At 40.7% G+C, this 17408-nt stretch overlaps 1 protein-coding gene and 1 long non-coding RNA gene across 2 annotated transcripts; both read right to left on the bottom strand.

Annotated features, from left to right (window-relative positions):
- Positions 1–798: 798 nt before the first annotated feature.
- On the bottom strand, positions 799–9150 carry LOC118405165 (acid-sensing ion channel 2-like). Its single transcript, XM_035804590.1, has 11 exons — positions 9111–9150; positions 8401–8499; positions 7325–7502; positions 6602–6694; positions 6241–6366; positions 5635–5790; positions 4362–4506; positions 3915–3971; positions 3438–3588; positions 2440–2531; positions 799–1909 (listed from the first exon to the last, which is right to left on the bottom strand). The coding sequence occupies exons 1-11, from the start codon at positions 9119–9121 to the stop codon at positions 1686–1688; spliced, it is 1332 nt and encodes a 443-aa protein (XP_035660483.1). The 5' UTR covers positions 9122–9150; the 3' UTR covers positions 799–1685.
- A 6-nt stretch (positions 9151–9156) lies between these two features.
- Positions 9157–12015, bottom strand: LOC118405157. The gene is made up of 3 exons (XR_004829847.1): positions 11944–12015; positions 10675–10803; positions 9157–9202 (listed from the first exon to the last, which is right to left on the bottom strand). It is a non-coding gene; the product is annotated as an uncharacterized LOC118405157 (long non-coding RNA).
- Between the last annotated feature and the right edge of the window lie 5393 nt (positions 12016–17408).

Here is a 17408-nt window from a genome sequence, read left to right as displayed (position 1 = left end):
GGGTACGAATTAAACATGTAGATGGTCTATCCCTCTGAATTAGTAAAGTACTGTGCTTTTATCATGCAGTCAAAGTTCGGGACGCATCGTCGTTTGTATATACATAACTATTTAACATTTTTATGCTTTCAACGTCAAGGTATGTTCTCAAATGCACATTTAAAAGCAGCCTGTTTCTAATACCATTCCAAAAAAGCAAACAAAACTGCGATCGTTACTAATAACAGGCATATCGGCATCTTATACTCCAATTTCCAACCACGAATCGCTAAGCGCATAACGACCAGCTTATGTACCAAAGAGCAGTCCGTCTGCAATGTCCCGTAAAGCAATTTTGCCAGAAATGATTTTTCCCTTCGTCAAGAAGGCTATATGTGGTTGCAATTGTGTACACGATCTATATGTAAGTAAACAGCACATCACGTCACAGATGTTGTGAATGGTACTTCATGATATTTACTTCGAAACCAGTTCATCCTGGAATTTGTAATTGTATTTTTGTAAGTTTGTTTTTCGACAACATAACTCAAGGACCTGTGGATGGTTCTGCATAATATTTGGTAAATGGGTAGAGGTTACGAAACGGAAGGTTGAAAACCGTTAACCTGCGCTTCCTATGGTACCGCTGTGGCTGTGTATATGCATATATGTATGTGCGTTTGGCTGTGAACAAATTAACTCGAGAAGTTGTGGACAATATATAGAAAGTGAGTAGTCTAGTTTAGGAATTCCGTGTAAATATGCCTTCTTATTGATCTTGTTCATATCTTAAGAATAACATAAAGCCCTTGTATCTACATACACTTATTAAATTTAATGTCAAAAATGAAACAAAAAGCAACATCAAATTTACATTTACTACTTACATTTGTTTACAGAAAAAATTCTTTGAAAAGACGAGTTCTAGCTGTTTGTGCTCACCATGTAAATAGTCTTTATATCTCATATCTTTTTAAATGGATACCACCAACATTCAAATACATATGACAAAACAAAAACACAAACCATTCTAATGCTGATTGACAAGAGGTTTTAAAATCAGACTTTCAAGTAATCAAATCAATTTCTGCAAAATGCAGTTTGGAAACTGGCACTTTCACTCGCAAAAAACGACCATAATGAAACCATATTAAATTATACACTGTTTTCATCTACATGGAACGGATTTGTTTATTGACTATCACTTATGATGGTTGAATGCTATCGGGAACTGTCGTTGTTTAGTGTCGTTGGTAACTGATAAGCACTTTAATGTGTGCCACATATTATACATAACGTTATATCGCTTGACCCCCAAATTCAAGATGGCGGTTCCAAGAGTGACGAGAGACACACGATGAGAAGTAAAGCTGTAGCCGTTTATGAGAACTGGTATCCTGCAGCAAAGTTCCTTTTTTTTCAAATTCAAAACAACATACTTCGTAAAAACCGAGTGTTCTATGTACCTCAAGTTTCGGTGACCGTCTGTCAATTTCCTCGGGTCAGCTCTGACTGCATGCTGCACTGCAGCACTGCAGCACTAGGTATCGCTGCTTACAGATGCGGTCCCAAATGTGAATAATTTTTGGTTGAATAAAATACTTGAATTTTTACAAAAATGTCGTTATTCAGTGACTTACCAACTGGCAAAACATTCATTGATGAAACATGTCTGAAACAAATCATTTTACAGCCCACAATTAATTCTAATCTCTAAGACTGATAAAAGATTTCTCCTTGTTCTTGTTCTCATTCTCCTTCGCTGCCTGGTTGACTTTTAGAGTGTTGGACGTTGACACGTGTACTTTTTGTGTTCTCTTTTTCCGTTTCTGAATGAAGGCCCAGAGACGGAGACCCAGGTACTCAAATATCTCCAGCAGAGTCAGGATGCTGGCTCCAATAAACAGGCCCATCTGACCGCCGAGGTCACCTGGAAGGGGAGGGGGCAATTATTTGTTGGAGGGACGTGTGAAAATAACTACATTCTATCCATGGATAGAGTTAACTTGCATTATAGATTTCTATTTTAATTGCCCTAAAACAAATACAAAGATAATACAGTATTCAATGCACCCAAGTTAGTAAATTATTGACTGTTGTAAGCGAGGTTATTGAAGTCCATTATTGGATTTTTTACACATCCTTTGTATATGAAAATGAAATCACAGAAAATACAAAAAAAAAAAAAATTATGCATGTATAAGTATAGAGCTTTACAAGGAAAAGTAAGGCTACAACCCCCAGAATCACCTAAAATCCTATACCCTGTATACATAATGAGAGAGACTGTAAAATTCAGAGTCCTGATGTTATTTTTTTATTTCCTGAGGGTGAATATCATTTTGAGCCCTCGTCGGCTATAAGACACCACGCTGTTAAAACCCCAGCTAATCTAAAATATGAAAATGGGGCATCATTTCAAAATATATTTATAGCAAGTTTGCAATAATTTGTACTTACTGGCCAGTTCTCCATCGCTCATCGCTTTCAGCTGGGAGATAACTTCGTAGTTCAGCTCATCATAGTAAACATCAAATACGACAGAGTTTTCCCTGCAGTAAAGATAACGTAAATTCAATATTCTACGACTGAATTTTGAAAGCTACTAGAGAGACAAAAAAGAGGTAAACCTTTCACACATACCAGTACGCATGTGCGGTGACAGGAATTGTAGGTAATATGTCAAAGGTTAAGGCCCCTGAGACGTCAACTCTCGTCTCGGCCATTTTGATTTTCAAAGCAATGTCAGGCATGAATGGTGTCAGCAAAATGGCGGAATGTCTACATTTCAGGGACCTTCACCTTTGACATATTACCCAGAATTCTTGTCACCCGCGTGTGCGTACTCGAACGTGCGAGAAGCCTTATATCTAATGATAACTAGCTACAAATATCTTCTCTCTTTACAAGCAACGGACATTCTAGTTTAGAGGAGGTCTTAAAAATAACTAACAGAAGCATAAATATTGTATTTCGAGGAAACCCAATCTTGAAATTTTAGGTATATATAAATGAATAAAGACAAATATAAATTTCATAATATAGATAGAACCACGATAAAAGAAGGTGGTGTGTCGAACTATGATGATGATAAATGAAATGAAATGAAATAAAATGAGGTGAAAATGATGGCGCTTGTGAGTCACGTGAGTGGCGATCACGCATGCGTCGTGCGAATGGGCGGATGAGAACTACGGTGAAGTTGTTTCGGTGCTTTTTGGAGGGGAATTTTTTTCTTACGCCAAGTAGTCTTCCTCCAACTGAAAGATCGGAGTAAATACGTTCCCGACCACTTTGTTAGGCCACTTTGCGTAGGTGACAGTGGGCCGGAACTTCGTCATGCTGCAGGGCACGGGACAGTCGCAAGGGAGCATCCCTGACGACACTTCAGCTGCAATAACAACAAAACATCTCAGGCGGCGCTTCTGCACACACGAAACAACTGCAATGTCGCTTACGCCATGTAGCCTGGGCTCAGGCCAAACGCGGCGGTGTAGACCAGGTCGGCTTTGCTGTTTGGCCATTTGGCGTAGGAGCTCGACGTTCGGTAGGTCATCAGGTTGCAGGGAACAGGACAGTCGCAAGGTAGCGCTCCTGATGTCACCGCGGCTGTGGTGATAGCAGATCATGTAAAAAGCTTTGACAATTATCAAAGCTGTTAGAGATTAACATAAAGTAATGTAAAGCTTTAGCTCATAGTTTCCAATATAAAAATCTTTTTGGAGGAAGCATTTGGAGGCGGCCACTTTGGAGGCAGCCATCTTGATTTTTTTTCCAACGTTTTGACGCTAACCCTCAGTTTTTCTTTAGGTTCACTTTTCTAATATATTTAGGCGTGTTTCGCTGTATAATTTGTAATGTTTTGCTACAAATTATACCTGAATATCAAATATAGTCGTCGTACTTTTAATGATCAGGATGTATTTCGTACTTACCCTCTACGGGCCATACACACTTGGCGACATAAACCGGTTCACAGTACGGCGCATCACCTGGTGAAACAGTTTACGATGTATCAGATGAAACAGCTTTTCCACAAAAATCAGAAACCAATCCTTCTTGCTCTCTCTCTCTCTCTCTCTCTCTCTCTTTCTTTCTATTTCTCTCTTTCTCTTTCTCGCTATCTTTCTCTCTCTCTCTCTCTCTCACGCACGCACACACGCACACATACACACTCTATCTCCCCCCTCTCTCTCTCTCTTTCTCTCTCTCTCACACTCACTCACACACACATACACGCACACACACACACACACACTCACACACACACACACACACGCACACACACGCACACGCCATCACAACCACACACACAAACACATACACGCACACACACAGACACCACCACAACCACAACCACGCACACACACGTGCGCGCGTACCTGGCAGGTAGATGGGTCTGCAGGTGCAGTTGTGGACCACGTATTTACTCCTACACTCCAGCTGACAGCCCGTCAGCGTGTAGGTATCGTAATACTCCAGCTGTAGGTCCTCGCACTCTCCCCACGGAGGGACGTGGTTCTCGTACTGGGGAGAAAAGTACTTCGTTATGCAACGAATCTTGAATTTTTTTTCAATCTACTAGTCTATTAGAATTGAAGTCAACGTATTTATAACTTTTGTTTTCAATTGTACATTTACCGGATCAAGGGGTATCAGAAATAACCAAACAGTAAGTGAAGCCAGGGAAGTTCTGTTTAGGGTTTCAGCATATTTTACAAAGTACACAGAATTTTCTTTTTTATTGACGGTTTTGGCATTTTTTTTTGCTGATTGCCTTTATCGTGAACATTCTTCTTGTAGTATTATCACGAGGATGAATATGAATGAGCTCGTGAATGATCATGACGACTTGATATATCAAACTGACGAAACTGTCTGAAATTCATTTTAGGATATATGGGTGCAGTCATACGAGCATGTACGAGCATGTCCGTATGAGGTCCGTATTGGCATTTTATTTCATACGTAGTCGAGCGATGGGCATCCAACAGTCGTACGCAGAATACCCAACTCACGTGCATCTCAATAATTGTGTGGTCATTTCAGGTAAGCAGACATATACACAGTGTGGCCCAGTACACTTAAGTGTAAAAACTGTCACCTACCTAAAACTGACACAAAACAATTGAGATGCGTATGAGGTGCGTTTTGTGCGTAAGATTGCGTGTGATGAAAAATGCCAATGGCAACCTCATATACAGACTTGATATACCATCCTCCTAACGCCCGGTCCCCAACGGCACTACCTTATGGGGCCCTGCTGTCCCAGGCCCTACCTACGGGTATTATGATTGTCGCCACAAACAAGCTGTCAACCAATCAGAGAACAGGCCTTCCTTGGGCTTGTTGTTGTCGCAAGCTGTCTCGCAAAGGCCGCTGGGAAGCTATCAGCCAATCATGTTACGTATTACCATGACTTTGTTTGCTCACCATGCCAACGCCCGATCCCCAACGGCTGACTGCCCATATAAGGGCAAGCTCATTAATATAAGCAAGGCACCCCTAATAACCGAATACTGTGGCTGATTTGTCAGGGTTGATATCATAGGCTTTGCCGTGATTGTCAACCCCGAGTGTGAGGGTGTGATATACACGCTCGTGCGATTGCACCCTATGAAAAGAATCCCCTTCTCCTGTCATCCCGCACCCTACCTGTATCTGTCTGATGGCGATGTAGGCATGACTGCCCGGCGCCACGGCGATGCCCTGGGTGTCCATCTTCGGCGGCTCGCTCTGATCGTGCACGAGCAGCTTCATCCCTACGTCAGCGGTACCACCGGGCAACAGCGGGTTCTCTGTGTACAGGTGCTGTGGGAAAAACGACGTTTTAGGATTAGGAACCTTAGATGCCTTAGTTAGTGTAATGCATTGGCTACACTTATAAAAATGGGCCCACTGGGTAGTTAATTGTCTAATTTATGCACTTTCGGGAGTGACACCTACGTGCCTTCGTGGTAAACCCTGCGGCTAACTGGCTAATTATTAGTATGTTTAGGTACGACAGGGCCCGGATTTTTCTAAAAATCAAAGTTAAAATCACCTCGGGACCCAGTGGCAACGTACATGTAAAGAGACCGAAAGGTGCTCACTTGGTATCTAACAGTCCATCGCTAAAAGATTGTGGCTTCAGAGCCTGACTGGAGTTACGACCCCGACGTGCACCGGTGCAATCGCGACCGTAGCGTTAGACGTCTTGGTAAAAAGATTGGTGTCTCGTCAGGCCGATCATGATTGCGTCAAATTACAGGGGTAACTCACCGACTTGATGTCGATCATGACGGAGAGGCCGTTTCCGGACCCGGCGATGGTCTGGTTGATCGGGTCGACGGGGTCCGCGTTGAACGTGTAGCAGTTTCCGTACGTGCCGAAGGAGTGGGTGAAATCCTGTGGGTTAGAAAAAAAACATGCGACGGTTACACATTTATCCCAGTGGTATTTCAGTGAACACTAAATTATCTCAAAAGCTTTCTAATAATCTATGAATGATCTACAATGTCCTCCAATGAAATCTTGCAGTAGTCAATTTGGCCGTTATGTTTGAGAGCGTGGGTATGACTAAAGGTCCCTAACCATGATGTCATCTCATTAACATCACATAACTGTAGTGACGCAAGCTTACCAGTTCGGTGCAGGTTTTCCCCATCCAAGTGCACATGTGCATGTCCTTCAGTGAGAACCCCTTCTCTCTGGTGATACTGTCCACCGTAAACGACTTGAAAGAAGGAAAAAAAGAAGGAAATTTGAATTTCAAAACGCGTTTCAATTCTCTTCTTTCTACTAAGTTATTTCCACCATATATATATATATATATATTGAATTTTTTAACCCTCCAAGCAAGAATGAACCCTATCAGATAACTTTATCGTAAAATGAACTCTTTCATGTTACGCTATTATTCTTCATGAGTGCGCAAGTCAAACAAAATTTAAAAAATGAAGGCATTATATTTGCCAACTCCATCTTTGTGCCATATGTCATATCATTTTTGCTTAGAAAAAAATCTAAGTTTAATCCATTTGAAGATTTGGCAGAAAAGGGGGAAGAAAGAGCATTACAAAAATAATAGTCATCTTCTACTGTCTCCGAAAAAAAGTCAAACCCAAGATTTTTTGAGTTCTTTTGGCGTTGTTTAGGTAAAATGAATTTATCACTAGAGTTAGTCGCTAGTACATTGTGTACTACTGTATACTGTTTACCTATGATTGCTTGTTTCTCACTTTTAATAAGTTTTATTGTCACTTGCAATTAGCCATCCGACAAGAGCTGCAATAAACATTCTTTCTATATTTCGGTCCATACCATATTATCGAGTGAAATATAATATATAGGACACATCACTAACCCCATGCGTGTGTGGAGGTTCTGTTTGTGGGGTAGCCGTTGTGCCGTTAGGCGTTGTGCCGTTAGTAACCTTGTTGTTCACTGGGACACCTGCAATAACATCCAGGTCCTCCTGGACACCGTACAGGATGTAGGACAGGTAATGCTTCTCCTCAACCGTTAGCAGGTTGTCTTCAAAACTGAGAGGGTTCAAGGATTAATTGATTGATACATGAATTAATACAAGAATTATTATATGAACTAACCTTTGTCCTGCTGATGTACAGAATTTTAACAGTAACATAGGACTGTTGTCCCAGAATCGCTTACGACAAGACGAGGTGTAACTATGTGTGTACAGAATTTTAACAGTAACATAGGACTGTTGTCCCGGAATCGCTTACGACAAGACGAGGTGTAACTATGTGTGTACAGAATTGTAACAGTAACACAGGACTGTTGTCCCAGAAACGCTTACGACAAGACGAGGTGTAACTATGTGTGTACAGAATTGTAACAGTAACACAGGACTGTTGTCCCAGAAACGCTTACGTCAAGACGAGGTGTAACTATGTGTGTACAGAATTGTAACAGTAACACAGGACTGTTGTCCCAGAAACGTTTATGACAAGACGAGGTGTAACTATGTGTGTACAGAATTTTAACAGTAACACAGGACTGTTGTCCCAGAAACGTTTATGACAAGACGAGGTGTAACTATGTGTGTACAGAATTTTAACAGTAACACAGGACTGTTGTCCCAGAAACGTTTATGACAAGACGAGGTGTAACTATGTGTGTACAGAATTTTAACAGTAACACAGGACTGTTGTCCTAGAAACGTTTATGACAAGACGAGGTGTAACTATGTGTGTACAGAATTGTTACAGAAACGTAGGACGGTTGTTCCAGAAACTTTTGAAGCGAGACGCGGTGTAATTATGTTATGCGTTTTATATTTTGATATTTGTACATGATTGTATATAATTTATGCTCTCTCAGAGTGGAGGAATAAAGGAAGAAAAGTAAAGGAAATGAATGAATGAATAAATGAATGAATGAATGACTGAATGAAAATATAATGGTTGCTTGATTCACTTGTTTAAGTTACAGATGGTGACGGCAGGGAACCTGACCTGAGGCACGAACTTCAGTGTGACGTCAGTAACCGTCCCGTGTTTGAAATACGAGTCCAACCTGACATGGAAGTAGTAAGGCAGTATTATCTCGTCCTCCTTACACCTTTCGGTGCCCGTCTCCGTTATAGCCTCTCGGCCAAACAGATTATTGCATAAGAGAGCTAGTCTAGTGTTAAGTGCTAAAATTCTGAGTCCTGAGCAGTAAAAACAAAGAAAAGTCTAGAGGATGTTCACCATAAAATTTATTTGCTTTGGCCTAATGTCAAGTCAAGTGGCCTAAACTGATGTGATTACAGTAATAGTTAATCGTAGCCTAATAGCCCATCTGTGTTTTGTAAACGTATTATGAATATAACTGCTACCGCGGCTTACAAAAAGCAATTTCAGAAAGCAAACATTCTAGTAAACTTTAGGTAAATTTTGCGGGGAAGAAGTTATCTTAATAATGTCACTATGGGACGAACTTGAATGTAGTATTACGCACATAAGTGTGTGTATGTATATACGGCAACTATAACTGCAGTGCTAAGTTAACCAGTCAGAAATGCACTGACTCAGAGGAAGTTGAAAGATGGTCACGGAAATGTCTGTTGAAGTAATAGAAGGATTGTGAAAAAGGGTCTCTTTATCTAAGAGCAACCAATGTTCTTACATATTGCAGGAACTTACATTTGGACCATGAGGATGAAGAAGCCGACGTAAGACGCGACCGTGGCGAGAGTCCACATAACACGGAGGGGCAGGTTAGGTGCTGTGGCGATCTACGTGTTGGCAAAGGGCAGATAAAAACTTTAAAATCATAAGGTTCATAAGGCAAGATTTCCACCAAAATGCAGAATATTTTCCAAGTATCCTTTTCAAGCTACTCACACACAATATTATACCATAAGGCTCGCCTTAGTAATGTGTGAGAGTAAAAAAAAATACATCTGCTTGCTTTTCGGAGCAGGCCATCAACATAACTGTACTAGACCACTATACTCACCATTTGATATTACGTGCGAGACTAAATGCTAATATTTGCAACAACAGCTCTGATTGTATGCTATAGTAGATTTATTACCAAAACAGAAATATGATAATTATAACATTGCACAGGACAACCAGTTTTTGTAGGTCTGAGTTCTGCAAGGCCATATTGGATTTAATTGTAAGGATGACATCCTTATGGATATAATTTTTTTTGCCGTTTTCAAAAGTAAGAAAAGAAAGTTTTTAACTATGATGTAAATCAGCTTCAAAGTGATCGAGCAAACATATGCTATGAGTTAGAAAAAAACAATATCGGATTGTATAATAATGTCATAGAACATGAAAGAATACGTGAAAGAACAAATATGAAGAATCTATTGTTCTGTATATTATATTATATTCTGTGCGTTTAGTCATATGTTAACATTCCTGGCCACTTTGAATTCATAATGAATGCAACTGATTTTTCACATTTTTTTTTAAAATTCGAACGCTCACATCAGCTTTGGGGTTCCCAGATAATGCCATCCATATAATAGAAAATTAGATGATAATAATAACATAATCAAATGAAAACTTTGAGGTCCATTATGTAACATTAGCATAATATATAACAGAAAAAATGTCTTTATTATCCATGAGATGATTTTTTTTAACCAAACATTTGTCAAACCATTCTATGTACAATGTATTACGCTATAGCCTAAGGTTGATCCGATTGAATTTGAGGGTGACTAAAAGGACTGTAGTAGAATACATACTGAATACATTTCTATGCGCGGCTATATTCCATGGGGAAAAGAACTTTGGTTTGGTTTGGTTCGATTATACACAGATCTCCATTAGTGACTGATATGTCACTAGCCTTCCTGGAGTCCGGGTGATTTGTAGAGAATCACCAATTCTAGGCAGAAGGATTTTGCACCATGTCACACCGCACCATCGCACGTGTGGGGGTTCTTTAACGTGCTTGGGGTGTGACTCTCCCCAGACACGGGACCTCCATTATACGTCCTATCCGACGGACGGCCCTAGCCGAAGCCAGGTACTCATTTTCGTGAGTCGTGTAAAGTGTCTTTCCCAAGGCACAAGATCGGTAACAAGGCAGCCGGATTCGAACCCACAACCTCTCGGCCACGGGCTGCGCTACGCGATCCCACTTGTTAGGTTAGGTGCCTAGACACGTTACAACAGCACCATTGTTCAAATTGGTACCTACTAGCTGTACTACTATAAGGTGAGTTTAACAAGGCAAATTTACCCGGCCAATTCCATGGAAACTTGTGGATGTAGCGAAGACCCATTCCGGAGACTGCGGCCAGGCGTCTTCTCCTTCGGACTCCGTCTTTATTTGAGGCATCTTCTGACGTCACCTTCTTGCAATGCACACCTGGAACGGTGAAAACAATTATCAAATTTTTTGTCTTAAATTTGATTGAAACAAGGCAAGACAGAAGGCATCCAGGAGCCATGTTAATGTTGTGTGCCATCAAACATACAAGCATCATACTTTGGAACATTTACATACCATTTTGCTAAATCAGTGGTACATCAAATTACAAGCATGTACGAGTAATTGTTTTTTTCTATTTGCTTTTGGACAGACGAGGACAATATGGCACTGCACTCAAGTTTTTGTAACTCGTCTTAACAGTGCCACATACATGGTACAGACAGAAGGTAATGATAGTCTTTCATCTCCCCGACCAAATTCAGGTACCCGTTTTTACATCTGGGAGAAGTGAGGAAGGTCGTGTTAAGTGCCTTTCCCAAGGGCACAACCTCGGGGGATCGAACTCAGGACCTCTAGATTCCGAGTCGAACGCTCTACCAGTTACGCCACGCCCGACGACACTACGAGTAATAAACTCAGGGTCTAAACACAGGGCCAGTACGTTTATGAAGGTCAGTGGGGGCCGGTTTACACATGCATTTTAAGCCGATTTGAAGTCGACTAAGAGGCTCTAAGTCGACATCGAGAACTCGTGTATAAAACCAGCGATAGTCTGCCATGATCGTATTGCTGGAACAATAGAAATAAAATGTACTAGATTCATGATGTGCAGTTACCTTAGCTTGACACACATTTCTTCCCGTTACATCTACAGAAGGACGTGTAGAAAAAGACCCCAATATATATATATATATGTATGTATGTATACCATTGCAGCATTGAAGTTGACTTGTAGGTGAGCCCAAGATCTAAAGTAATAGTGTCAGGTTGATTAACCTAAAATAAAAGCCGTAATTTTTCTTAAAATCTTGATATTTTCTCCACAAAATCTTAAAAATACTTTGGAAAATCATTATCCCGACCAATTTGTATGATGTGGCTATATCTATCCATATGTCCTCTGATTCGTATCAATCTTCGAAGTTTTTATAAATTCTAGTTACAGAAGAGATATGTAGTATGTTTTACTGCATACATAACGTATGTGCAATGGCTACACAAAGACCGTTCTACCCAGACCACTACATTTTGTATCCTAGTTTCTATTTGTTGATACATAAAAGGGTACACACTTACCTGCGACAAAAAGTAGCCTGTTCTCGTAGAATATGGTGTAACTAACACTAGATAATGTCACCGCTGTTGCCCCTGCACCTCTCTGTACTAAAATGGCTACGTGTTCGTACCGTAGGCCCTTGCAATCCCCTGCAAATAGTAACGGTCAATTTGAATTTTCATCTTCAAGTACCCCAATCAACAGGTTTTGAATGGGCGCATTTGACGGGTGGGCAAATATTGGTGCGAGTCTTTTCGAGTGCGTTTGACACACACGACAATTGGGGTGTTAAGTGCGTTGGATATTTGGGGCAGGCAAACTTTACTTAACTGGATGTCATCTAGTGTGTCCCACAACTTTGACGGGACAGAGTTTAGTTAAGGAATCAGTCACAAGAGTGCACAATGTATCTTCGAGTCCGTATGAGTTGTGTATTGACATGTTATTGGTTTAGGTATAAGGTTTGCGGGAAATAGTTATTTTTTGCTCATACCCTTTTGTGCAGAAATACTACTTCATCGACCTCAAACATAACCTAAGCTATTATATCAAAAATCTTTACTGACACAGCAATATCTACTATTGTATATGATATTATCACCTCATATAGACTCGAATAAAGGCACTCGTGTGACTTATCCCTTATGCGCGTATATGTAAAGATTCCACGGAAACAGAGATATATATCGATTTTTGGATACCTTTACGAAAGACATGTGAAGACCAGCTCACATTGCATTGAAGGTATTAGGTACTCAGCTAAGTACTCAATGGCCCCATTGCCTGTGATGCATACATTTACTTGATTGCTTCATATACATGTGTCTAATCATAGTTACTTCAGATTTCAATCCTAGCCTGTTTCAAGGGTCAGTTTGCCTCGCGGACAGTTTGCAGCTGCAGAGGCCCCCCTTACCTCTTCGAAAGGTCTCTCTCTCATTTTACGTCCCTTTCGAAAAACGAATGCAGCTCAAACCAGGATGGCCCTTTCCCATGTACGCGTATTTGAACCATGGTCTTTCAGTTACCAACTAATTCGAACTAGGAAATAACCTCTGTTAGACCGCTACCAGTTGAGCTATTCAAGTGCATCAAAAGCCTTCATCGAAATCAAATAATTTGCGACCATGAAAAAGATATGCGTTCATACATAACCTGACGTCCTAATCGCAATCATTTTGTTGTTTTTTTTGTCTCATGACTGTCTTTTTTTTAATTTGTGTTCTCCGAACTCTTGTTTTGTATCTTTTTTTCCCATGACTGTCATTTTTTTCTTCAAAATTTGTGTTCTCCGAACTCTTGTTTTGTATCTTTTTGTCCCATGACTGTCACTTGTTTAAAATTTGTGTCACATAAACGCTAACCCTAGTTGATTTTCCTACATTTCATCAACTATGACCTGTTAGAACCATCAGAAATAGACGTGCTATATAAAAGTTATATTTGCACAGTACCTACGTGAATATCGGCCCCCCTAGGGAGAGGACACACAGCTGTTTGACGTGTTCCTTTCAGTCCTGTGACAAGTCCTGGGCAGGACCCGGTGAATCGAGATGACAAGGTGTAATAACAACGGTGATTTTGCTTTATAATAAACCCTCAAACAGCATAACGGGGTCCAATTGATCCCGTTTTTAATCGGGGGTATAGCAAAATCAAATAAAAAGGGGACATAGACAAGAGAGACAAGAGGTATCCGTCTACTGTTATAATTTGTCTGTCGTTTCTTATGTCTTTATTTCATTTGGATGTGTCAAGTTGACAGGAGTGGGTTGGTGGGAGCTCGGAGGACAAGTAACCTGTCATGGCATGGGTGGCTTGACACATCCCTTTCTCTTTACTTCTTTACGTTTGTTCTTTTAAATGTTGAAAAGAATACATGAAAACAAAGAAATTTTTTTTTTCTCTCTTGTCCAATTGAACCCTAATTGGACGTCTAACCGGGGTCCAATTGAACCTCAAACCCACATCTGAGCATTTTGCCCCCCCCCCCCCTCCGGTCCCCAAAGGAAAATTTCTTCCGTGACCTAGTCACTAAACGTCTAATATAACTTATCCTATATTTTAGTGTACTGTGAAGGACTCTCACTACACCTGGGACACCGGTGCGGCACTAGTACTGCGGAGTTCGTACACTGCGGCACTGTTTTGCTATTTTCCTAATTTTTAATAATGTACATATTGCGTAATACGGAGAAGTATGACTTACAACACAACAAAATGCACAAAACATGAGAAAATTCGTTCTTTATCTCTGAAACTCGTTGAGTCATTTACGAACCGCAGTGCCACAACGGTGCCCCAAGTGCAATGAGAGTTTGAGGGGGTCCATTTCGTTCAAACACTGCAAAACGTGGAGTTTCAACAATCTTACCATTACAACAAAACGTATTTCTTCTGATCTACTTGCATAAATGGTGATAATGAGCGAATTATTTTCTCAACAAGATATCCTAAAATATTCTACTTCTAGCAAAGCAATATATGTGTCAACGGAAAAATTATGAAATAACATATTACTGAATATCTCCAAATCGTTACCATGGCATGTCTAGAACACGAGACTAAAAAGACAAAAAACACCGAAAGATCTGCTGTAGTACCTAAGAAAGCCGCCAGGGGGTCCAAAAATAATCAATTCTAGTTCTAAATGTCACACTCTACTAATACACTATATATGTAAAACCAATCAATTTAACCGTTTTTTAGTTATAGTTATTTTGTTGATCAGCAGATCAGGCACTGAAACACACACACACACACAAACACACACACACACACACACACTCACGCTCTTACACACACACCGAACACACAAACACACTTAAACAGACACACACACACGTACACACAAACACACAAACACACACACACACAAACACACACACATTGTGCCCAAATATCCCCCGTCACATACATCATTTTCGACCCTTCGGTCATTCTAGGCACAAAAATGATGTAAAGCGCCACGGCACCTGTTTACTTCTAAATGTCAGACAAGACGTCGACTTGTGTATCCTTCCGTTGAAGCTGTTAGTATAAGTGACTCGGACAAACGGGCGGAAGAATACGTGTCACCCCCCGGCCACAGCAGGGGGGCCGGCGTGCCTGGCCTCGTCAGGGGCAGCCCTGGAGAGAACTCGCTGTTCCAACAATCAGACGACAGTTTGTCGCGCGTAGAGCTCAATTGCTCGGCTATTTTGAGAGCTCCGAGTTGATTTTTGAAATGTTAAATCCGCCACTCCATTAATTATGGTTCTTTATCAAATGTAAAATCGAAGGTGAAGGTAACATCCATTAGCATAATACCGCCACGTTTACAGCGATTTCTCAAGCGATACAATTTGACAAATGATCAACGCATCATTTTCCCAGTGACATGTTGCTGTTACAGCTTACCTTTGCCAAATCTCCCATTTATTTTTTGTCTATCTTGTCTCTTGAGTACGAGTGATTATTATCTACAAATCCAGCGCTGAACGTGACAGTATGTCTTTCCCACGACGAGCTTGCCTGCCCCTAAAAGGAACTAAAAACGTTTGACCTTGTTGTCTTCCAATGCAATGATATCGAATTCTTTTAATATGTGTTGAACGCGTGGATGTCTGAAGTGTGCATACCTTTGAAATTACCTGAACAAACCCCTATGTAACGTAGTAAAACTCAGTTCATTTTCGTGTGTTTTTATTACTTTCAAACCAGTGACGTTACATACAGAGCTGCTGGGAATCAAAAGTACATGTACATCTGTACGCATTCAGATAGTTGCAAACATTTTGGTGTGAGACTAGCACCCTGTTGCAGTGCTTGTATAATTGTGTGCCCCAATGGCTACAGAAATGGAGCTGGGTACTGACCCATATAAGAGGTGTGGGAAGGATTTGGATTTTAACCAGCTAAACAAAACCTCCCTGTCGAGTTATAGCTTTGTGTGTGTACTACACCTTCACACCATCAGTAAAACTGTACTCCAGACCCTAGCATACCAAAGGTACTGAAGACAATACATCACTAGATGTAGGCACCTAGGCTATTGTGGCTTAGATATTCTTTTATTCAAAATAATTCAGACTTATTACAAATATCACCTAAAATCCCTCATGGTGACTTGGACTGGACTCTATTGTTCAGTGAAGCATTCGAATTCAGTGTGTGTGTACGTATAATACTTTTAAAGACGCAGGAAAATAACGTTCGCCCCCCTCCCCCTTCCGGTGATGTAGGCTAAAAATCTATAAACATTGAATAGATAAACATCAAAGTGGCAATATTGGACCATATGCATGTATTAGAAGATCTATTGCTCTTCCCTAGATGATCGGGGAACAAAATTAGTCCCGTTATTACTTTTAGTTTGTGAAAAAATTGCATACAACTGGATACTCGCCTTCCCCTCCTTGTGGTTGAGATCGTCCCAACTTCGCCATGACCTTGAAGAAAAGGTAACAGTGCCACAGTCCATGGAACGTAGCAACACCTGTTGACATTTGTTTCATTGTTTGTAAACAAGATAGCAGCATTCTTCGACGCAGTATGCAATGGTATTCTATGAAAGGAACGACCGTGGCCTCTGAAGGGTTTAGAACGAGTACATATAACTCTTTAAGCATAGAATTAAATTTGTTGCTGAGACGAGTTTCAATGAAGAAAAAAAATGAAAACAGCACCGGAAAGACTTAGAATGTAGCCCAATGACGCTTGTTCCTCTCGTGACAATATGGCTACATTCTTGGACGCGACGGTATGCAGACGACATTCCAAAAAAGAACGGTGGCTTCTGGGGGTGGATTAATCCAACATCTATAATTCTATTTTAGAATTGAGATTAATCCAACATCTATAATTCTATCTTAGAATTGAGACGAGTTCCAAATCCAACTGGCATGAGTGGTGTGATGGATCAGTGCACATGTTGCCACGCGGATAGCCACCTAATAATAACATCAGACAGGTACTACGAGTCAGTGGGTGACACTTGACCTTTTAGCAAGATGGCTGCTACAAGGAATTCGGCAGGTGACAAGGCTCGCAAGACCTGCGAAACAACAGACAAGTGAGTAAACGATCACGTTCGTTACGTATCGGACAAAAAGAGTGGTCGTCTGCTTCTCCTCCACCATTTGGTAGCAAATATTGTCTATCATAATTTATGAAATCTTGGGTACCGTCCAAGTGACTGGACCGTAGCTTTCATACCAGTGCCACGCCTTACCATACTAGATCATCATGGGAGGGGAGGGTGTATATTAACAACTCTGTAAATCAAAGTAGGACGATTTCTGGCTAAATCCACGCCTCGGTGTCGAAGTTGGAAATACCTATTCCCATCTTTCTACTTCCCTCTCTCATAAAATGAAATCAAGTTCAATACACGTGATAACTGAAATAAGGGTGTGGCATGATTCAAAGTAGGGTTGTCCTTAATTTAAATGGATTGCTATCCTCTCCAAAAAGAGAAGGGCTCCGATCAACGCACGATGAAACG

This window comes from Branchiostoma floridae, chromosome 2, assembly GCF_000003815.2.
Source record: "Branchiostoma floridae strain S238N-H82 chromosome 2, Bfl_VNyyK, whole genome shotgun sequence".
Taxonomy (NCBI): Eukaryota; Metazoa; Chordata; class Leptocardii; order Amphioxiformes; family Branchiostomatidae; genus Branchiostoma; species Branchiostoma floridae.
The sequence above is the reverse complement of the archived record's forward strand: the minus strand, read 5'-3'. Positions and strand labels throughout refer to the sequence as shown.

Coding starts and splice junctions, on each gene's coding strand:
- LOC118405165 (XM_035804590.1), bottom strand. Junction 3,972..4,361: donor CAGACCCATCTACCTGCCAG/GTACGCGCGCAC, acceptor CTGTTTCACCAG/GTGATGCGCCGTACTGTGAA. Junction 2,532..3,437: donor CTGAGCCCAGGCTACATGGC/GTAAGCGACATT, acceptor TCTTTACTGCAG/GGAAAACTCTGTCGTATTTG.